The 22,148-nt window shown below is 42.1% G+C and overlaps 6 protein-coding genes across 6 annotated transcripts in view; 3 read left to right on the forward strand and 3 right to left on the reverse strand.

Moving 5' to 3' along the window:
• LOC121594642 (disintegrin and metalloproteinase domain-containing protein unc-71) overlaps positions 1-5,122 on the forward strand; it is a 108,538-nt gene extending 103,416 nt beyond the window's left edge. The window contains exon 23 of the mRNA XM_041918286.1: positions 2,180-5,122. Within this exon, the coding sequence (XP_041774220.1) occupies positions 2,180-2,186 (7 nt within the window). The 3' untranslated portion in view covers positions 2,187-5,122. The remainder of the gene's footprint in view (positions 1-2,179) is intronic.
• A 4,703-nt stretch (positions 5,123-9,825) lies between these two features.
• Positions 9,826-11,334, reverse strand: LOC121594702 (type-1 angiotensin II receptor-associated protein-like). Its single transcript, XM_041918312.1, has 3 exons — positions 10,889-11,334; positions 10,623-10,769; positions 9,826-10,545 (listed from the first exon to the last, which is right to left on the reverse strand). The coding sequence occupies exons 1-3, from the start codon at positions 10,931-10,933 to the stop codon at positions 10,258-10,260; spliced, it is 480 nt and encodes a 159-aa protein (XP_041774246.1). The 5' UTR covers positions 10,934-11,334; the 3' UTR covers positions 9,826-10,257.
• Positions 11,335-11,833: 499 nt separating this feature from the next.
• On the forward strand, positions 11,834-14,535 carry LOC121594693 (RNA-binding motif protein, X-linked 2). Its single transcript, XM_041918301.1, has 3 exons — positions 11,834-11,852; positions 13,681-13,921; positions 14,001-14,535. Exons 2-3 carry the CDS (start codon positions 13,908-13,910, stop codon positions 14,476-14,478), a joined length of 492 nt encoding a protein of 163 aa, XP_041774235.1. The 5' UTR covers positions 11,834-11,852; positions 13,681-13,907; the 3' UTR covers positions 14,479-14,535.
• Positions 14,536-16,532: 1,997 nt separating this feature from the next.
• Positions 16,533-18,338, forward strand: LOC121594233 (origin recognition complex subunit 5). Its single transcript, XM_041917293.1, has 2 exons — positions 16,533-17,480; positions 17,550-18,338. The coding sequence occupies exons 1-2, from the start codon at positions 16,875-16,877 to the stop codon at positions 18,336-18,338; spliced, it is 1,395 nt and encodes a 464-aa protein (XP_041773227.1). The 5' UTR covers positions 16,533-16,874.
• A 1-nt stretch (position 18,339) lies between these two features.
• Positions 18,340-20,212, reverse strand: LOC121594242 (DNA polymerase subunit gamma-2, mitochondrial). The gene is made up of 2 exons (XM_041917303.1): positions 19,426-20,212; positions 18,340-18,625 (listed from the first exon to the last, which is right to left on the reverse strand). The coding sequence occupies exons 1-2, from the start codon at positions 20,210-20,212 to the stop codon at positions 18,351-18,353; spliced, it is 1,062 nt and encodes a 353-aa protein (XP_041773237.1). The 3' UTR covers positions 18,340-18,350.
• A 42-nt stretch (positions 20,213-20,254) lies between these two features.
• LOC121594252 (glutamyl-tRNA(Gln) amidotransferase subunit C, mitochondrial) lies at positions 20,255-21,028 on the reverse strand. Its single transcript, XM_041917315.1, has 2 exons — positions 20,585-21,028; positions 20,255-20,495 (listed from the first exon to the last, which is right to left on the reverse strand). Exons 1-2 carry the CDS (start codon positions 20,875-20,877, stop codon positions 20,255-20,257), a joined length of 534 nt encoding a protein of 177 aa, XP_041773249.1. The 5' UTR covers positions 20,878-21,028.
• Positions 21,029-22,148: the final 1,120 nt, after the last annotated feature.

Genomic DNA, 22,148 nt, shown 5'->3' on the forward strand with positions numbered 1-22,148 from the left:
CTCGAGCAACAGATTGCCGTAGATAAACGCACTATTACTTAATAGTAGCCAGACCGTGGCAGGGAGAAGGAAATAACTAGCCAGGGGAGTTAGATTCGACAGCCGCGGATAACATACAATTGTTAGTATCAGATCAAGAAGATGTTAAAAACAAGCGCACGTTCACGAAAACTAACGAGAGCGGAACAAAAAATCGCGTAGCCGATATTTGTTACACACATTAGGATAATAAATTTTTTTTAACGAAATGTATTGTAATCCTGTACGAACAGCGTGGGTTCTTATTAGTCGTTAATGATGAGGTAGCTCCAGAAAATTCATCTAGGAAGAGAGAATAAACGTGCAGAATGTTGTAAAACCATCACGTCTGTAAACAAACTGATAGGCAAATGTAAAAAAAAACACGTACATAAACAGACCCATACATACCTATACAAACAAACGCACACGCGTATAGTGTGCACACTTTGTGAAGTATGTAAAGACGAAAATCAAGTAAAAACAACAAAACAACAAAACCAAAACAAATACAGTAGAAAACAATGCATTGCAAGCGAATCAAGTTGATCTCGCAACAGTGTGCAAAGGTGGCTTTACTGTGAAAAGTAAATGGCAAAAACAAGGTGCACGTCTGTATCGCTAGCGTGTATTGAATAGTGAAAAAGATAACTAATAAAACAATTACAACCAAACACGCAACACATTACCGAAAGCAAGGATAGATAAAAGGTGAATAAGATAACACAAAGAGAGGTATGAGAAATAGAACATAGGATAGCAACAAACAGTAAGCGAAGAAAACAAAACAGTGAAACAAAGCAAACATTGTAGAACAACAAATCGTGAACGTGAACAGCATGAAAGTAAAACGAGAGCCACGTGCACACACGCGCCCACAAGTTCTAGCAGAAATGTGTATAAGGTTATGTATTGGTGAAGGGAGGCAAATGCACGAAAAAAAAAAACTAACAACAACACCTTACCAAATTACAACAAAGCAACGGTCGAAAACTTTAGAATAGAGGAAGAAAATAAATTTGATAACTGAAACATATTTAGCTAATTAATAAATTTGGTAGTATACATAGCATATAAATAGAAAAGAGAAAATTTATAGGAATACTAGTAAATAAAAAGTGCAAGCGTGTGTGTGCACGTGCTCCTTCTCGCTATACGGCGCGCGCGCGTGGGTTGATGCGAGAAACAGTTTGATAGGAACAAATACCCAAAGTTGTTCTAATTATCATAGAAGCGAACATTATCATTCAAATTTCCATTGTGTAGCAGTCGATACTAGAAGAAGGCGAGAGGGATGAAGGGATTACACAACATAGAAGAAAAAAAATCTCACGTTCTACGAGAAAGAAGAGGGACAGACGATCACGTTCAAGCTGATCGTTTAATATGAAGATAAATGTAAAGGAAGATTAAATAAGAGAATAGCAGTAGAAATAAAGAAACTGCACTGTTCGGCATTTATGTCGAATTCGAGCAGCAATCAGGAATCAGAGTACTAAACCTTCTTGAAAAACAGTCAAAATTAGCGGAAATCTTGACATCCATCCAGCATCGACACACTACAATTCAGTACCGCTCTCACATTCCTTGCCACTACTCCTTGTTTTTCGTTTATACTCTCACTACCGACTGATAATATGTACGTGTGTATGTGTGTGTGTGGGTGTGTGTGTGTGTGTGTGTGTGTGTGTGTGTGTGTGTGTGTGTGTGTGTGTGTGTGTGTGTGTGTGTGTGTGTGTGTGTGTGTGTGTGTGTGTGTGTGTGTGTGTGTGTGTGTGTGTGTGTGTGTGTGTGTGTGTGTGTGTGTGTGTGTGTGTGTGTGTGTGTGTGTGTGTGTGTGTGTGTAAGCGTGTGCTTGAGACAGCCGATCGAGGTGTCACTGTGAACGGATTTAATCGCTAAGGGACAGAATTGTACAACACCACCCGCAATTGCATGCTGTTTCGATTGAAAGCTAAAAGTTGACGCTTGTGCGTTTAGGGTTGCAACAACTATTACTACTACTATCATTACTACTGCTGCTACTACCACTACTACTACTATTACTATTATTTATCATAATGAAGTGCACCACTCAATCCTGTCATACTCCACAAGTATAAACTTACTGCAGGCCGACAAACTAAACCTTGCAAAATTCCACTCTTGTCTTTGTTTCAAGTACCTGAGCGGAACCGGCGTTATTCGGCATGCGACAACCTTGGCTATAGTTACCATCGGTCCCATACATATGGCTCCGTTTATGGTAACCGACCGGTCACAAAAAATGGAGACAGGCGGAGAGTGAGAGAAAGACACAGTAAACATCTACACAGGTGATAGTAAGCGACAAGAAAAATGCCGAGAAGATAAATCCTTATCAAACCTAGAGCAGTGAAATCGAGTTTCTTCAACGTGAACACAAAAGGGAAAATAATATGAATGAGACATGAAAGGATAAACTAAAATGGAACAGATACCTAAAAAAAACAAACGAGAAAGAAACGTAGTAAATTTGATGAGAACTATGGTAGATAATGTGCATTTCAGAAAAAATCATCACAACACCACTACTGCTTTACCATACTTTCTTCGCATGGTTTTTATAAAGCCGTATTCACACAGCCCATATCCTAAAAGAAAATGTCAGCTAAATACACTTTTTTCTACAAGGACCGGGAAAATCGTGTAGCATTCGAAAGCCGAGCAATCCAAGCTATCCATCGCTGGTTGGACAACAAGAATATTTTGCTGTAATATTTTGGAAGACCGAAAGCATTTTCGCGTTTAAACATTTTTTTTTTTTTCGAATGCTCCCTATGCAAAAGTCTGCTAACTGTGGTATAGTGTGGCTTACGTATAACAAGAACCCGCGTTTTTACGATTTTTTTTAATTATATTTTTTGTATCCGTTCTTCCTTTTCTGACACTTGTTTCTGGCAAAAGGGGAAAGATTTGCAAACAAAGATATGACTTGTGTGAGCGTTCCTTATGTTTGTCTTTCATTTGATATGTTTCTTCAATACTGTTCGCTATGCTCTTTATTTTATCGTTTATTGTCTTCTCATTGTATAGTCACAATTATTTTACAGGATGTTTCGAGCCAATAACGAATGTAAATAGCATTATTAATCAATCACGCGATGTTTTTCAACGACTGTCAATCGAACATTTAACAGCTGTAGAAAACCGTTTTTGACCGATTAATAATGCAATTAATATTCGAAACTGACTCGGAAAACCCTATATTTACATACATATATTTGCCATTGCAACCATGTATGGCTCATGTTTGATCTAATATGCTCATTTGACTATAATATGTTGATGTAATTCCTACCAATACCTTATTTCAGTCGTAGTAAGAGAACACTTTAGTAAATTTATTGCAATTAAAAAGGAATAAATAGCAAAAAAAGGAAAATTAAGAACAAATAGAAATCTAATTGCTCATCTTAGCCGGAGTAGAACAATAGTGAAAAAACCTCAAAACAGCCCATTTCGTGCAAACGTCAATTTGGTTTGAAAATATCGAAACGCTCATTTGCACTAAGGACAATTAGCCTTGCTAAAAAAGCGTCGCAACCGTGCACAAATATACGCACACATAAATATGCACCAGGCACTCAAGGGACTCTTCCGTGCGGTAAAGGTTAGGGTTAGCTATTTCCTTTTTGTACCAAAGTTTGGTAGGTAGTACCCTATTCAGAGCGATCGGTTGTATGTCAGCGTGTCAAAAATATTCGCATAGTTTTGCATAGCCCTTACAGTAAATCTCGACGATTATGCATTGTTCTTCAAGTGAAGTATGGGATTGGGACAATTGACATTTGACATATTGTTTTACGCAACGTTTAACAAAACACGGTGTACTCTCTTGTCGCGTGTGCAATGGCTTTATAACAAATATGTCAAATGTTAAAGTGCCAGCCAGTCTTGTACACCGCCCCTGTAGGCTTTGTGCTGTCTCAAACTGAATGCGACCACTTTGTTGTCGAGCGCAAACCAACACAGCATAGCGAGATGTGAATGAAGAAAATAAGTAAACAAGAAAGGCAAGCAACTGTCGTTCTGAAGCACCAACAACAACAAAATGAAACATGTCAAACAAACACAGACAAAGGGATAATTTAATAACGTATAAAATTTAATTAAAACAAACAACAGAAACGCTTCAGTAGAGAATAAAAGACAGTTTGATCGAAAATGAAAACAGAAAGAAAACAAGAAAGAGAGCTATGAAGATCGAAAGACAGAGAGAACGAAGGATAAACAATAAACTTAAACACAATACTACAGTAATTGAAGATATCAGTTGAAACAAGTAACTTCCCTCATCCCTCGCTGTATCAACCCAATCAACATCTCCTTCTTTAAACAGATAAACATGAGCCGGATGCTGCGCAACGTAATGAATTGAAGGCAACAACCAAAAACGGGAGTCCACAAGACGACCCTAAGGAAAGTGTTAGTTGATAGAAGTACAACTAACGTACACGACCATGCATACAGGAGATAGAGGAAGGAAACGAAGAAAACACATAGCCCTGATAATGAACTCTTATATAATAAATCAAAATAGAATAATTCATCCAGTCATTATATAGAATGCGTAAATGTAGCACTTGTGAGCGAAAATGAATTAAAAAGAAGAAACTGCTGAAGACGAAAAGAGAAAACGGTCACACACATAAGATGAGGAATGAAAAATTGTCGTAAACGTTATTCTAAATTAATTGTACATATTTGTCACTAGCGTCACTAGTTAACTAGAAGTTAAGAAATATAGAGCTGAAATGAAACATCCTGTGTAATGCTGAGGGTAAAGAATATAGCGAGAGAAAACTAATGCAGAGGAAATCAAATTCCCAACAACAACAAAATAACGATGAGAACACCGAAATAGTCGTTTGGTAGTGACGACGCGTTCGACGTATAGTATAATGCATGGGAGTAACACATAAAACACACACACATACACTCATATGCACACGCGCACACACACACTCACACAACACTAATACAATCAAACAAACGTACATCTCAATTATGACCTTAATATTACTATCCTCTTTTACTGGCAGACCGATAAACACTAACCCTCACAAACATGTAAACAGGACAACAGAACTAATACACTGAGCAACAATACAGGGTTTTCCAAGTTACTTTCGATTATAAACATTATTTTTCTTCGCGAGCAAGAAGTTTTTCCACATCACTCGGATATTTCTTTTCCTTCACGATTATTTTTAATTTACTCAGGATTATTTTTAACACTTTCAAGTTTCAGTCCACGGTGAAAAAAAAAAACAATGGCAACAGACCGTTGAAGTGTTGAAAATCATTCTGAAGATATTAAAAATGGATGGAAATGAAATATCAGAGAGATGTAGAATAACATTTTGCACACGGTGAAAAACAATATTTACATTCGAAAGTGTCTTGGTAAACACTGTAAAACGCCATAGTTTAAATTGTAGCTAATTCATTCAATGGCAGATCAAGACCACCAGATTAAAACTCTCACACATAATAAAATTACTTTGTTTGTACTAAATAGTGGTTCAGTATACGTGTTTGCTATGTTTATAAATAGTTTTATAAACAAATATTGGCATTTTTTTTATTATTCGGGCAGCCTTAATGTTATTTTAAAAAATAAAATAATTACATCCATATGTTTACAAATGCTAGAACCAGATATTTCTTTTATTACCTAATTATCACATGCATGAAAATCAAAACCCCCTTTTGTTCTAACAGTTCTAAAAGTATAATAATAATACTAAACTCTTTAGAACCAATATACTCCAACACACATGTGTTAATAATATAACAAACACGTATACATCCCGAATCATAGATCTAACACTGTATAGCATGACACATGCCGACAACAAAGGGAATGAACATTAGGAAACAGGAGACACACTCAAAAATGAAAAAGGCAAACCATAGAATCATTTTGCACATATGAAATACACCTCTCCACACTCTCGTTGCAGGTTTTTCAAATCATTTCCGCTGTCTTCTCGGAACAGATGATTGTCATTTAAAAAGAGACTGTTAGCACACCCAGGTGTAGACACAAAACACTTTCCATGTACTTAAATACGTGGCTGTAATAGTTTGATGTAGTGAAATGCCGTACCGTTTCCGAGGCACAGTGCTGGTGGAACAGGAGCATCTTTCTTTCTTCTTTTGTGAGAAAAGCGCAGAAGAAAACATGTTCATGACGCGTGGTGAATAGTTAATGAGTGGTTGTTGTTGTTAAACTAGAAAACAATGCAAGAAATAATGAGGAAGTTACACAAAACAGGAAGAAAACCCAAGCGAAACTAACTAAATAAAATCAAAAGCAAAGAAACGAAAAATAAGAAGAAGAAGAAGAAGAAGAAGAATAAGAAGAAGAAGAAGAAGAAGAAGAAGAGATAACAAAAACATAGCAAGAAAATACTACTAGGGAATAAAACGAAATGACGTCGGTTGTAGGTTACGGTGCGAAAAAGGTAAGCGATGAAATGCACATTTCAAATATGTCTGGTTAACATTTCGTTTTCTTTTTTTCTAAACCTGTTCCAAATTTTATCACGCAATTCATAACGCAGCGCAAAAATTGATAACATATGATAAAGTTGTAAGAAAAAGAAAAAATGCAAGAAGAAAAAACAAAACTCCCAAACTAAACATTCAACAGGAAACTGTCATTGAACAGATACAGGAATAACAAAACACATTCTAACGCATTAGCAAAGCACAATAGGGGTGCACCAAATAGGGGTTTGGGAAAGGCATGCTCACACTATGGACATTGCGTTAAGAGAAAAAAAAGCTAGACAAACTATCATCGAATAAACAATCCATCATAAACATCCACACACATAGGCACAGCATACACAACATTTAAAAACAAGTTTGCTAACGTGTTTTTCAATGCATGGTCTCAAAGAAAATAGCAACAACAGCCACAACAACGCTCATGTAAATAGTGCATAGGAGCAGATACTTGAAAGAGAAACACAGAAGAGAAACAATAAACTAGCACAAAAACAAGGAGCTAACTGCCTGTACTCGAAGCGTTAGGGAAACTTAACTTATATAAGTTTTGTATCATTTCAACCTTACATACTTGCACAAAACATAAGCATAAAATTCTATAGTTATTTTATACATTTTATAAGCTAAACTTACTTTGGTACCAACCAAGTGCACAAAATTGCAAATCGGAAAATATACATCAGGAAAACGTGAAAGATGCTCAAACGTTTGAGTAGTACACACGGTAAAACTGTAGCTCAAAATCCCACAACCAGAATGAGACGAAATTTCAAATGAAATAAAACCCAATTGACTTATGTACAGGCGAACGTTATTGAAAAGTAGTTTAAAAAAAAAAGAGCAGGAGATTGAAAAATAAATACAGAAAACAGGCACTCTTACTCGACTGACTCAAAAGGAAATGAAATACCGAAACTACTGCTAGACATACCATATACAACCACACCCAGAAACACACAACCACGTATCATACCATACACAACCACACCCAGAAACACACAACCACGTATCATGCACATTTGTAAAACTAAAATGTCAAACAGGAAACCGAACAGACAAAACGCATTTTAAGTTTATCATATCATAATGGGAAAAGAAAAAGAGAGAAACTAACACAGAAAAAATAATCAACTGTTCATTCAAACTCCTCACACCCCTTTTCCGACAAAGATCGTGTAACGCCTGAGCAGCAGTAGGAAAAGAGAAGAACAAAAAAAAGCAACCCCACGACGTTCGTTCATATACTAAGCTAATGCATAAAAGCACATGAAAACAACAAAAAACATGGAAAAACGATAAAGCAAGGCAAAGAAGAAAACTGAGAGTTACAAGTTAATCGAAGAGAAAGCAAAGGAAAACAATACTCTTGATAAACATTGGAAGAAGAACAAAAATTACATCTCACATGATACTGCCGTTTTTTGGACAACACGAACAGAGGAAGAGAAAAAGAAAATACAACACATCCAATCACTTTAACAAAGAAACACATACACACATTGAGGTAGGTAAGAAAAAATGTGGAAAAATAAAACATATTTGTTACATTATTCCGCTATGTGTCATATTATCTCCAAGCATAAGTTTTACTCGGTGACTCAAGAAAATGAAAAAAAAAAACAAAAACAAAAACAAAAAACGATTACTAAGAGATCTGTAAAGCAAAACACGTAAAAGTAGAAAAAAGAGAAGTAAAAAAGCATAGAACACAGAAATACAGAAACACCTAATGAACGGGAACAGCGGCAAAGGTTAAACTGCCGATATTCGGAAGGGCTAAACAAATCTCCGGCAAATGTGAAGGAATACACAAGGCGAGGGCCTCAAGAACTTCCTTAAGTAGCAATGGTGACATTTACAATTAGCAGCAACTCACACACACGTACACCCACACACACACCCAGAACACACTCATACAAACACAAACACATGACGCGTTTCCGAGGATCGCATGGAGTAGTGGGAGGCAATTGAAAAAAAAGGCATGAAAGAAAACCAGCCTAACGGCAAGAGATACACTATGTATACATTATACACTTTTACACTGCAAACAACCACACATATACACAAAATTCTACATTAAGGAGACAGACAGAGTTTAACAAGAGAAAGCAACAAGCAAAAGAACATGAAAGCAAAACAAACAGCATTGGAAAGGGTTTTCGGATCGTCGAAAGCTTGATAAGAATTCGAATGTGGAGCGAAGAAATGGTGGTACACCCAGCAACAACAACAAAATACACATATAGGACAAAAAAAACATGCGAAATGAGAACGGTGAATAGCTAAGGAGATAGCAGGCGTGCGTTAGTGCAATGTGTCGACAGGGACAAGAGGGACAAAGTGAACTTTGTGTTAATTTTTATAATTGAAAAATAAAATTACAGTTATTGAAGAAAAATTGTAACAAAAAAATGATGCCCCCTTGTGTGTTTCGTGTCTTGTTTTCGATTTTGTTTTCATTCACGCTAATCGTTTTCAAAACAAACAGGTTTAAAAATAATACTATTCTCTAATTCTTAACCCATTTCTTTACTGCTAGTAGGAATAAGAACTACCTACCCATACTGAGACGATTCTTCCGAATCATAATGCGCTATCAAGGAAGCATTTTCCGTTATCACTTAACATAAACGGACATTAAACTCTACAGTCTTCGATTAATGCATTCGGCATGGGTAGCTTTTTTTTTGTTTTGTTTTACATGCACGCAGCCCGTCCCCCTCTCGTTATCAACTGGACCTACGACTGTCTCCAAGACGATTTACTGCGACTGTACATGCGCATACGTAACGTAAAAAAAGAAGAAAACAATACGGGTGTCTTTAAGCAAATTGTTACGTTACAATCATTTGAATTTCAGTTTTCAGCTATTTTTACTCAGCAGGGTTAACACATCTCTCTCCTTCTCGTTATTCCTAAAATTCCCGTTGTGGGTGTATATTTTTACGCGAAAGAAATAAAGGTAAAACATATTTATGTTAAAGTGACTTACTATTGCCGGCTCGCCGATGCTTCGATCTGGGTCAGCCAACTCGGTTCTCTCGGCTAAAAGAATAGAAAAATGTGAATAAACGTAAAAGATGTACCAGTTGGCAATTAGGGGCATTAAATTGCTTCTTTTTTTTCTTTCAAGGTGCTATAAGCTTTGACAATTGTTTTATACACAACTAAGAGTCTAGCTACAGCCTACGCGAAACTAGCTGCTTCATGGTGAGAAATTAACGAGCTAGTCAAGCTTTTTGTTTTTGTTATGTTTTTTTTTTTTTCAGATCAATCCGATCAGTATTACATTTTTTTATTAAAATTTTAACGGAAAAATAGTAAATCATACATTAAAAATCAACAAAAACCTGTTAATAGCCATGTTCTACTCACTATGTTGCAAGCTGGATGATGTTACGTTACTTCACATGATTATGGCTTCGTGCGCATTTGGTAAAAAAGGCAACACGAACAAGAAAATAAAAGGCATAAGCCGCGCTTCTCTAAATTACCAGTTTTTAAAGATTCCGCTTCCGCTAGCAGGTGCTTGGGTGGGTGATGAAAACGATTATTCGTACCGTTTCGACGGAGTAGCAACAGACGGCAATGATAACATTGCACCACGAGATTCGTGTGTTTAGCGCGGATGGTATCGCCACGATCGCCACGATTGCGGTCCGAGGGGAATAGAAACGGGGCTCATAACCAGGCAGTTCACTTAAATATACCCACATTCACCTGACCGTGCGACGGCGTTTGCTGGTGCGGTGCATCGATATCCTCGTAGCTGGTCGGACGTTCGCCGACACCGCCCGTGCCGCCCTGCCCGAACTCGAAGCTCCCGCCGCGGTCGGACAGTTCGCGCTGCAGCAGCAGCAGGCTGAACGGTCGCAGCACGAGATTCAAGATGGCAAACACCGCGGAAAAGATACCGTGCGACGGGAAGTAGGAGATGATGCCCATCAGATCGAAGAAAAAGCTAAACCCATTGATGACGGCACACTGGAATGGGAGAGCGAATGTTAGCGGTGCGGTGAGCTACCACAAAATGAGCTGCTACCAAACAGACAGTAACGTACGATTTGAACCGCATCGATCGATTCGCGGCAATGTATCGCCCAGAACAGTGCCACCAGGTAGAGCAGGTTGTAGAACAGATAGGCGGACGGTAGCCAGGCACTGCCGAGGGCCAGCACGATCAGGATGAAGTGCACGAATGCTATCAGCTGCGCGGGTGGGGAGGCAGGCGGAGGAAGCAGCCGATAAAGAACAAAGAAAAAAAAACACAGCACAGCAAACCCGATCAGATAAGGGCCAAATGCGTGGGAAAACGTTTTACGATTACCTTCAGGCGGGTGTGCATCGAATTCATCGCTCGCTGAATATCCATCACTTACTGGGCAAGCCGACCCCGGGCCGCGACCTGCTGTGACTCAACGGGCAAATGAACGAGTCCGCTCGGTTACCTCCCTTTCTCCTCGGATTACTTTTTGCGTTCTAACCAGAATGGCTTCCCTCAGCTTCCCGGCCGACTGATGCCTCCGAGCGAGTGACTCCTAAGCGGACGCTCACACCGCTGCATACAATGCAACACCACCCGTGGCACTTTGTGGGCTTCCTGCGGTTTCTTGCTCTCCTTCCGAGGGGGTATCAAATTTAACCACAAAGCACACAACCAGAAATAGCTCTCATTTTGGTAATTTTCAAAAAACTGGTTCTTTTGTTTACATCTCTCGCCGAACAGAGGAACTGTCAGCGCGATGGTGGGGATGGGCCGCGGATGTATTTGGGAACTAGCTGCTCCGAGCCGATCCAATCCAATGCCTTGTACGATTGAATATATTCCACAATCCTATTGTGTACAGAAACAGTGATGCAATCAAGTGTACCCGCACATAACAAAACTTTTAGCACAAAGTTTAAACTTTAAAACAAAGCTTATGAGTGGAGAATCAAACACAGCTCAACGGAATGTTATGTGAACTAATGTGAATAGCTAGGCTACATGTGGGATTATGGTTCGGGTATTGAGGGCTATGCTAACTTGAACCATGACAGATGGCGGCAGAAGTTTGATCGAGCGGTAAAGACAGTTCGCACCATAACTGGTTTATTACGTGAAGTGATACATTTTTGGCATATCACACCTGATTGCATTGTATTTTTATGGCTTGGAGAGGGTTTGCTCCTATCAAGATTCGATTGTCTTGTTTATGTGGTCGCGTTGCAAGTAGCTGGGGTCATGTATAGACATGTTCTGTGCCACCCTGTGTTTGATCGTTTTGGCCGATTATGTGTCTGTGGTAAAGGTAAGGCTCAGCCCATTACGTTACATTGGAGAAGCGTTACATCCAAAGTTAGTTGAGTTACATCCCTTAACCTTTAAGTTGGCAACCGGATACCCGGGTATTTTTTTCAACTTCGAACTGCAATAACTTTTGATTCATTGCTTTTATTGACCTGAAATTTTCCGTAGTCTCTCAACTTTTAATTTATGATTTTTTGGTGCATAAATTGTAATTTTAAACAGCCTGTAAGTATTTTATTTTGATTTTTTTTTAACTTTACCACGTAAGTTGCCAACCAGCATACCCGGGTATTCCATACATTTTGTATGGAGAATGACGTTTCTCTTCTTCCTCTTTTCGTGTTGTGCTTATTTTCGAGTCAAATTCAAGCGATTCCAAATTTCAATTTGAACGTTATTTTTATAATAAAATAAAAAAACTTAATGAATAAATGAAATAGAAGATAATATCTGGTCGGCATTACTTGCTTACAGCATTACAATATAGAAAGCATTGTTTACCTATGAAAATCGTTAATTTTTTGCATCAAAACGTGTGGAACACCCGGGTATGCCGGTTGCCAACTTAAGTGTGTAAATCTGGTTGCCAACTCTACGGTTAAAATATTCCAAAGAAACATTTTTTGCATGGTTTTGTCATCCACGGGACCGACTAATATACATTATTTAAAGAAATATATTTTGAACTGTGAAGAAAATATAATTTATAGAACAATACATTTACAGTACAAAATATAACCCAAATAGCCAGCTCGTACTTTATAGCTGATTTAGGGCTGTTTAACGAAAAATCGTTCCGATGTCGTACTTGGTCACAAGGTCTATCATTAAGAGATAGACGGTACTTTGCGGAACTAAGGAGCTTTTTAACAGGTACATGGTACTCTTTGGAACTTTGCGGCTGATTAGCACTATGTGTAGGGTTCAAGGTGGAACTTGAAGGCTTGTTAAGAAAGCGTACCGAACTTGGTGGAACTTAATAGCTTTTTAATGCATGACATCGGTTCAAGGTGGCTCTTGTCAAAGTGTCAAAGACGGACGCCGGCAATAATTCCACTGCTGCTGCACAAGTTGGATTCGTTAATTGAAGAATGAATATTCAGTGAAGTCATTGTGAATTATCAGTAAATTGTGTAAAATTTTGTGTAATTCATCAATACAAAAGATTTAAAAATATACACATGTGTTTAAACGAAACAAATCTTGTTGTTTATTTCATCGATGACGCTTGCTTGAAAATAAAACACAAAGAAAAATAATCCCTGGCATCGTGGCATAAGGAAGCTGCTTAGGCGCTGTTTGAAAGACCCACATAGAACTTTGATGCTGTTTATCTACTGCAAAAGGCGAATTAGAGCAGCGATCTTTAGCGTGCCAAAATGAGCTGCTTAAGCAATTCTGGCTATTTGGGAAGTTACTCAAAGAACTGTAAAATTTAGAAAACCGCGTATCTCCGAATCCGCATATAAGAGGTACCGTGTATCTCTGGGACTACTTGTAATAGTAGTTTTTAAATTAGTTATAACTCTGATTGATGTAAAAAATAATAAGATAATAATAATATTTTAGCTTTTTTGGTACTCAAGAATTATCACTGAAACTAAACTTTATTACCGATTGCTGAACTTTTTTCAAACAAAACAAAATAGTTGCTTTTGTCATAATCACAAAAAGGTAATCAATATTACGACAAGATTATCTATCAATTTACTCATCCACGACGGTTAAAACAGACGTTCAAAAAATGCTTCTTGGGTTTAAGATAAACAGGCGTTACGCGTAACGCAGAGGGCTGAGCCGTACTTTTACCCTGTCAGTTACATTTTCAGTTCCAGGAACAGCCGCAATCAACTGATCTGAAACGTAAACAAACAACACAAACTACAAAAACGACCGCACCAGTCGCACGTTCGGCTGTGCTGGCGCAACTTTAACGAACTAGCCCAGTTCAATCGCTTGTATGCAGAACGGGTGGCGATGCGATCGACCATACTGCCTAGCAAAACATTGTACATAATTAACAACCGCGATCCAACGGAAAGCACACTAGCCCACGATGAATCCAATGACGTGAGTGTTGTAAGCCACACCGCCGGAGGGGTCACAGCTTTAATGTATGCATCTACTTGTTCCTATAACCTCTTTTTAGAAACATGAAAAATGTCACCAAGCTCAGCGAGCAGGATTTGAAATTGGGCGGCAAAAGCTCGTGGCATGATCAGTACAAGTCGAGCGCTTGGATCTTCGTCGGCGGCCTGCCCTACGACCTTACCGAAGGCGACGTCCTGTGCGTGTTTTCGCAGTACGGGGAGATAGTGAACGTCAACCTGGTGCGCGACAAGGCGACCGGCAAGTCGAAGGGGTTCGCTTTCATTTGCTACGAAGATCAACGGTCAACCGTCCTGGCGGTGGACAATCTGAACGGCATTAAGCTCGTGGGCAAAACGCTCCGCGTCGACCACGTGCAGGACTACCGGCCTCCTAAGGAGACGGACAAAACGGACGACGAGACACGCCAGCTATACATGGAAGGATGCGCACCGAAGGCAGAGCACCCTAGACCAGAAAAGCAAAAGGACCAAACGGTGAAGTCGGAAAAGCGCCACAAATCGATCAAGAAAGAATGAGACTAGCGATGCACAACATCCTCAGTTTTGATAAATAGATTAAGGTATACAGTCTGATTCCGCTCACTTAAGTTTCGAAAGAAATCGCAACGCATTAATGAAATCAAATACAGTCTTTCCTCGAGTTATGCGAATAATGTTTCCGGAGACAACTCGGATTTTCGCGTAAGTCGAGTGCAGGCGGTCCCCGAGATACACGGTTAATGGGGACCGAAAACGGCCGCAAAAAACCGCGTATCTCGAATTTCCGCGTGAGTCGAATCTCTTGATTTCCAGCTAAAATATCACTAATTTTTGTGTCATTTTGCAAGCAGGGGGCGGTTTTAGACACATTACGAATTATTTGATATGATTCTGACTGAATATAACAGTTTTAAACCTTTTGAAATAGTTTTTAACATTCGATCGAAACGGAAATTATTTGGCAATTTACAATTTATGTGTCAAATCAGTACAATTTGCTCAAAGAACTGTCAAATTTAGAAAACTGCGTATCTCCGAATCCGCGTATAAGAGGTACCGTGTATCTCGGGGATCGCCTGTACGCGGATTCGGAGGTACGCGTTTTTTTTTTTAATTTGACAGTTCTTTGGGCAAATTGTACTGATTTGACACATCAATTGTAAAATGCCAAATAAATTTCCTTTTGATCGAATGTTAATAACCATTTGTAACGATTTAAAACTATTATATTTAGTCAGAATCATATCAAATACAGGCGATCCCCGAGATACACGGTACCTCTTATACGCGGATTCAGAGATACGCGGTTTCCTAAATTTGACAGTTCATTGAGCAAATTGTACTGATTTGACACATAAATTTTAAAATGCCAAATAATTTCTGTTTTGATCGGATGTTAAAAACTATTTCAAAAGGTTTGAAACTGTTATTTCATTCAGAATCATATCAAATAATTGATTAAGTGGCTAAAACCACCCCCTAGTTGCAAATTTACACGAAAATTAGTGATATTTTGGCTAGAAATCACGAGATTCGACTTAAGCGGAAATTCGAGATACGCGGTTTTTTGCGGCCGTTTTCGGTCCCCATTAACCGTGTATCTCGGGGACCGCCTGTATCACGTTTTACAACCAAAATATACTTGATTAATAATAATTTTTGATTAAATTTAGTTCCTGTATGTAATATATTACTTTTTTCATACAATTTGTACAGAACAATCGGTAATTTCTTTCTTTTTCATGAATTAAGACTTTTGGAAAAAATTCAAATTATTTTTCATTTGACAATTGATTGAGAAAATTGTACTGATTTGACATATGAACTGCCAAAAATAAAAATTCGCGTAACTCGGGAAAAGACTGTAATCAAATGTGTCTTTGGAAACATTTTCCCATCCATTCAATGAACCTTAATCTAGGTTGGAAAGATTCATTACTCTTTGAAGATTCGTGATCACTCATCACTGAAGATTCAAATGAATGATTCTCAACGAAAGGTTAATGAAACCCAGCACTACTCGACACCGTACACAACTAGGCCAGCGATCGGCAAAGCGCGGCTCGCGAGCCGCTTGAGACTCGTTGATATCGAGATGGGGGCTCGTGAGATTTTATATATTTCATAGAACTTTCAAACATTTTTGCTCTTGGTTTTACAATTTGGCTCTTTACGTGATACTCTACGAACATTATTGTAGAATTTGACTCTTTCGGTCGTAAAGTTTGCCGACCGCTGAATTTGGGCGCTATTCAGCGTTCCAGCTGCGCTAGGCAAAACTAGATCTGCTTAAGGGCGGTGGCAACGCTCATCCGATGTGATTTTATCGGACGCTTCTGACAAACGCTATTTCGGCTCATATTGCGGAAATTTGAATGGTTTAACCATTATAAAAAATAATTTCATATTGTTCCTACATAACCTGCATGATTACATTGACAGATAAAATCGGATGCGACGATCCGACGAAATCAAAAAAAATTGATTCCGTCGTACGACGAAATCGCACGCCCGACGTTATCTGTCAAATCGCATATAAATCTCGTCCGATAAAATCGCATCGGATGAGCGAGATTTATATGGGATTTGACAGATAACGTCGGACGTGCGATTTCGTTTTCTTGCTGTGAAGCTTGTTTTGCGATAATCGCACTGTCATGTAAAAGCAACTTAAACCTGCTCAATTTGCGCGCGCTTTGTATCTAGCCGTCTCTCTCTTTCTCCAACATCAAGCAAAAGTGTGACGACGAGAGCGTGATCGAAGTATGTTGTTTTGCATCGTGAATACGTTCAAACGACGCCGGCTATTCAAACAACGACCATCACACAACGCTGTCCCTTGGCAGGGAAAATCCAGCTAGTAGAAAAAACGAAAAGAAAAAAAAAATCATTCAAGTGTTAATTAATGTCCGTTCGCTAACTGTCCGCTCCGCATGGAGGCATTTGTGAAGCAGATCGCCGGGGTACTGCCCTGCCGGGACGGGTACGTGCGCCAGCTGTACCGCTACTACCGCAAGGGCGATCAATTTCCCCCCGCCCTCTACATCTACGGCCAATCATCGACCGGGAAAGGTGCGATCTTGCGCGAAGTGTTCCGGTGCCGATCGGCCGCGGACGAATCGCTGCGATGCGCCCAGCTGAGCGCGATCAGCTGCTACACCAACAAGATACTGTTTGAAACGATCGTCCGCCAGCTGGAGGGAGCGGAGCTGTCGCAGTCCAACCACTACAGCACCGACTGCAAGCTCGAGTACGCGAAGGACTTCCTTGCCGCGCTGCGCCAGCGGCTCGATCCGGCCCACTCGTACGTGATCGTGGTGCGCCATGCGGAGCGGCTGCGTGACATGGCCCACAACCTGCTGCCACTGTTTCTGCAGCTGCCGGAAGCGACCGGACTGAACGTGTCGGTGGTGCTGGTGTCGTCGCTGCCGTTCGAAAAGTTCTACACCAAAGCGGGGCTGCCGCCGGTCATGAAGCTGTTCGTACCGGAGTACACGCGCGCCGACATGCAGCGCATTCTGATGAACGATTACACGCCGGTAAGTACGCGAGGAAAGTGGGAGGCTTTCAGCACGCTCCTTCACTGACCCTTCCCTTCTCACACCCAGCACGTGCAGGGACTTGGCGGGCAACAGTCCGCCCCGGACCAGCTCTGGCTAGCCGCGATCACGGAGGAGTTCCACCGCAACTACGTCAGCCTGTTTCTCGGCACCTTCTGGAAAGTGTGCCGCGACGTGAAGGAGCTTCGCCTGGTGGCAGCCGAATGTTTCCCCGCCTACTGTGAGCCGGTGCGGGACGGCATCATACCGGCGCACGATTCGATGAAGCTGTGGCGCAACATTACGAAGACGCTGCGCGCCGCCCTGAGCACGATGTACATGCGGCTCGGCACGAAAACCGCCGGCAGCGGTGTCGCACCGGACGGGACGGCCTGGCTGGCCCAGAACCTGGAGCTGCCGTACTACGCCAAGTACCTGCTCATTGCCGCGTACCTGGCGAGCAACAATGCGGCCAAGGAGGACCGGCGGCTGTTCATGAAGAACCACGGCAAGCAGCGGAAGCGACTGCAGGCGGTAAATGCCCGCGCGAAGGTAACGGAAAAGATGACCACTAAGCTCGGCCCGAAGGCGTTCAACGTCGACCGGTTGCTGGCCATCTTTTACGCCATCCTGGACGAGCAGGTGGGGCTGACGTGCAATCTGCTCGCGCAAATCTCCACCCTGGTGCACCTGAAGCTGCTAACGTACGCGTCGTCGGCCGAGGGCGGTGCCGGTGGCAGCGCCATGCTGGACGGTTCGGCCACTCGGCTCCAGTGCACGGTCGGGATGGACTTCATCCTGCAGATCGGTCGGATGGTTGGGTTCAACGTGCGCCAGTACCTGACCGACTTCTTCTAGCGGTGTTTGCATTTACGCGTTTATTATTCTCTCTAAGTAGTGTGGCAGATCGGACAGGTGAATCGTTTCGGACAGGGTAGTGTCGCGGGAGCGCAGCTGTAGCAGGCCGGTGCGCAGCGTTCCGGCGCTTAGGAGCAGGGCGTACGGTATGCCGATTTGATCCAGTCGATCCAGCGCCGGCGAAGCCTGTTCGAAGGAGAAGCTTTCGTGGACGGGAAGGTTGGCGGCACGCAGCACGTAAGTTAGATGCTTTGAGAGCTCAATCAAGTTATTCCGCACGTTAGCATCTGTCAGGGGGAGGAGAGAAGGAAATAATTTAAATTTGACATTAAGTTACTTCTACGCAGTGCTGCAAAATGTCACTGACAATGTAATAAAAAACCTGATTGAAACAAAATCCATGTCAGCGTCACGTACTCAATTGTGATAATCAGAGGTAATACTCAAAACGATTGGTGTGATCGATGCATGCTTCGTGACATATTTGCGACCAACGCTTGGTCAGTCACTATGTCATGACTTTTTTTTTTTTACTGTGATCAGTTCTAAAAAATGCCACTAACAAATTTCAGCTTGTTCATGACAAATTCCGGCTGAAACAAAATCATGTCAGTGTCACGAACTGTGATGATCAGAGGTGAAACTCAAACAGTTGTTGCGACCATCCCATGCTTGGTCACATTGTGTGCAATCAACTCATGGTCAGTCACTTGGTCGCGACATTTTTAGTCGGAGACATCCCGATCTCTTATCTTCTCAGTTGTGTACGTGAGCTAATTTAAGCTTCGTTTCAGTCATGAGTGTTGGTGACTAAAACAGTGGCATTTGGCAGCAAGTTCACAGCAAGAAAAATTCATGATTATGCTTGTGACGACATTAAGCTTAGCTTATGTGTCAAAGTATCGCGTTCGGCATGTCATGCCGCACTTTAATTGAGTATCAGCAATGAGCATCAAGCTACCACGGATATGTTCATTATTTTCGATAGTGAATATCTCATGATGCTCATGACATTTTGCATGACATTTTCTCCATATGAACATTAATGAAAAGTTTCACCTTAACTAGTAAATAGCATACCAATTACCTGTCGCATCTTCCCCCGCACAGACGATACCGCACTTGTACGGTGCTATTTTTCGGTGAATCTTCACGCACTGCTCCGAGGCAGCACACTCGAGCGCGTCCATTAGGATGGCGAGTACCGCTCGGTCAAGATTGTGCCCCGCACGCACAATTGCTGCCTGCCGCTCGCCCACCCGCTCGCCCTCGGACAGCTCTAACCGTTCCAGCTCGACCATCTGCGCGTGCTCGGACCGGTCCAGAAACCGGGCACAGATCGATACGGCCGTCGTCCGGCCCTGGTCTGCCTCGTCGCGCCTCATGTCGGAGATAAAATACCGGCCCGGATCGACGGACCAACGCATCCACCAGATTTTGCGCTGTCGCTGCAGCTGGTAGAGGAACTGGCTGCCCATCGCTGGCGGCAGCAGATAGGTAGTGTGCAGCTCGAGCGTTTCCGGCAGCTGCAGCGCAAAACCATCGCCTAGGCTGACCAGCTGGTTCGTGCGCGCTTCCTCCACCAGCAGGCCGATCGGGAGTTTCGGCACCTTGTTGCCGTTAGCACGCTGCACCATGTCCAAGTTTTCCAGTACGTTACGATTACTACTTCCACTGTACAGTGGAACCGCGTTGCTGTTGCTACTGCCGCTGCCCAGCTGGTTGCTTGCCGTGCGCAAATTGTTACGCAACAGCTGACCGACCGACGTAAGCGATAAATCGCGCACGGTTGCTCCGTCCAGCCGAAAATCGACAAAGCTACTCTGCCGACAGGTTTGCAACAGCTCGATAAAGGTTTTACCCGCCCGTGCCATACTTCTGCTACTAAGGTGTGTGTGTGTGTGTGAGACGAAGATTTACGCTCGTTCGCCCTGCTCGAGCGGAATGTTGCCCGGCGGCGCTACGAAGTACTCCTCCTCGGTGATGGTTGCGTTCTGCAGCACCTCCGTCTGGCGGTCACCGTCATCGACTGTGTCGGGCCGGAGGGCAAGCTTCTCGCGCTCCAGCACACTGTAGAGCGGTTCCACGCCGTCCGTGCCGATGGGCAGAATGCGCGACGCAAACTCAATCGAGTCCTGCAGCGTGGCGAGGGCTTCCCTGGGGATAATCGAAACAAGAAACATGGACGATAGTTAAGCTGCTCGAACGCAAGCCCGTATCGGGAGGGAGAGGCGGTCCGTATTTACTGGCTGTCCAAATCTACGAGCGATAGCCGCTCGAGCAGGCGCACTGTTTGGTGACTGATGACGACGGGCGCTGATTGATGATTGCCGTCGGCCGGCTCGGTTGACCGGTGCGGTTGCTGCGGAACCTTGGTACGATGCTGGAGGCGCCGATCCGACCAGGTACGGTTGGCGGTACCGGTAACAGCGGACGACTCGGGCGTTGGCTGCAGTGAGGAGAAGCTTCTCGGTGCCAACCTTCGCGCGACCACAAAGCAACGCAGCATGCCGCAATCGCGAACTGTACTGACAAACATTCAACTGCGCTTGGTTACGCTTCTGATTATCGATTGGACCACTCAGTATCGGACGGCAGAGATTTGATTCGGAAACAAAGGTTACTGCTCCATGCGTGCTTCGTGTTTGTTTTGCTTGGAGTTTTTTTCCCACCCCACTGCAATGTCAAAACCAAACTGTCAATATCAGCTGTTTACCCAAGGGACAATATTTGCCATTGCGATCAAGGTATATGTATGTGTAAGGTGCTTTTATAGGTTTGCAGGTGCTAGCTTCGAAAATTGTTTACCAAAACGATTGTCTTTTTCAATAACTATCCCCATCAATTGAGTGAAATAGATGAAAATGTCAGTGTAATACAAAAAATGGAAAATTATTCAAGAATATTTCCTCCTTATATTTACATATACACATGGAACTAGTGATGGGTTATCGGGATCGCACCCACCGACCAATACAACCGTCGATTCCCCCCGGAGCCGTTCGGAGTCATCGGAGCCGTCCGGTGCCGTCGGAGCCTACCGGAACCGTTGTAACAGGCGGAAGTATTCTGAAGCCCTGAAACACCCGGAGCCACTAGTCGGCAGCTGTAGCCGGTTGGAGCCGTCCGGATCCGTCGAAGCCTACCGGATTCATTGTAACAGTCAGAAGAACAGTCATTATCCGATATATGCTATCGTACGAGACCGAGTATTCTAGCGTATCTCGAGTTTTCGCGTACAGTGGATTCCTATGGAAAAAGAGAATATGGAAAAGAGATGTTCGAGGGAAAAAAATAATTTAATAGCCTAAGTGCCACAGATTAGGCTTAAACGACTGGAAATTCAAATATTCATAGAAAAAAAATTAAAGCTCCAAAGCTTCACTGGCTTGCTCAATAGAGGGCATTTTATAGCTAATCATTATATTGCTGTCCTTTTCTTGCAATGTGTTTCGTCCAACTTTATCTAATCATGGCCTAACCAAGCGCCACATATTAAGCTTAAACGTCTGGAAAATCAAATATCCGTTAAAGAAGTGAAGCCTTCCCAAGTGCCACAAATCCACTAAACGACCACTAAACGCCTTCTAAACGCCTCAAATTCTCTACCTAAACGGAATATAGAAAGACTTCGTTTAGCAGACGGCAAACGACTCATGCATTCTAAAAATAGCAAAAAAGCTGGTGGCGCCATCTGTTTGTGGGATACCCAACCTGTGGAGCTTCCTCGCTTGGAGGAGAGCTTTCTCATTTCCTCTGTACTGTTGTATGGTTTCGCATTGAAGTTATGCATCGCTAGAACTAGAACGG

Source organism: Anopheles merus, chromosome X (genome assembly GCF_017562075.2).
Source record: "Anopheles merus strain MAF chromosome X, AmerM5.1, whole genome shotgun sequence".
Taxonomy (NCBI): Eukaryota; Metazoa; Arthropoda; class Insecta; order Diptera; family Culicidae; genus Anopheles; species Anopheles merus.

Excerpts from the sequence above, each read along its gene's own strand:
- LOC121594252 (XM_041917315.1), bottom strand. The coding sequence starts at position 20,877 with ATGTTTGTCAGTACAGTTCGCGATTGCGGCATGCTGCGTTGCTTTGTG. Across the intron at positions 20,496-20,584 it reads CTCGTAGATTTGGACAGCCA|GGAAGCCCTCGCCACGCTGC; the intron begins GTAAATACGGAC and ends GATTATCCCCAG.
- LOC121594242 (XM_041917303.1), bottom strand. The coding sequence starts at position 20,212 with ATGGCACGGGCGGGTAAAACCTTTATCGAGCTGTTGCAAACCTGTCGG. Across the intron at positions 18,626-19,425 it reads TGCGGGGGAAGATGCGACAG|ATGCTAACGTGCGGAATAAC; the intron begins GTAATTGGTATG and ends TCCCCCTGACAG.
- LOC121594233 (XM_041917293.1), top strand. The coding sequence starts at position 16,875 with ATGGAGGCATTTGTGAAGCAGATCGCCGGGGTACTGCCCTGCCGGGAC. Across the intron at positions 17,481-17,549 it reads TGATGAACGATTACACGCCG|CACGTGCAGGGACTTGGCGG; the intron begins GTAAGTACGCGA and ends TCTCACACCCAG.
- LOC121594702 (XM_041918312.1), bottom strand. The coding sequence starts at position 10,933 with ATGGATATTCAGCGAGCGATGAATTCGATGCACACCCGCCTGAAG. Across the intron at positions 10,770-10,888 it reads CGATGCACACCCGCCTGAAG|CTGATAGCATTCGTGCACTT; the intron begins GTAATCGTAAAA and ends CCACCCGCGCAG. Across the intron at positions 10,546-10,622 it reads CGATCGATGCGGTTCAAATC|TGTGCCGTCATCAATGGGTT; the intron begins GTACGTTACTGT and ends CTCCCATTCCAG.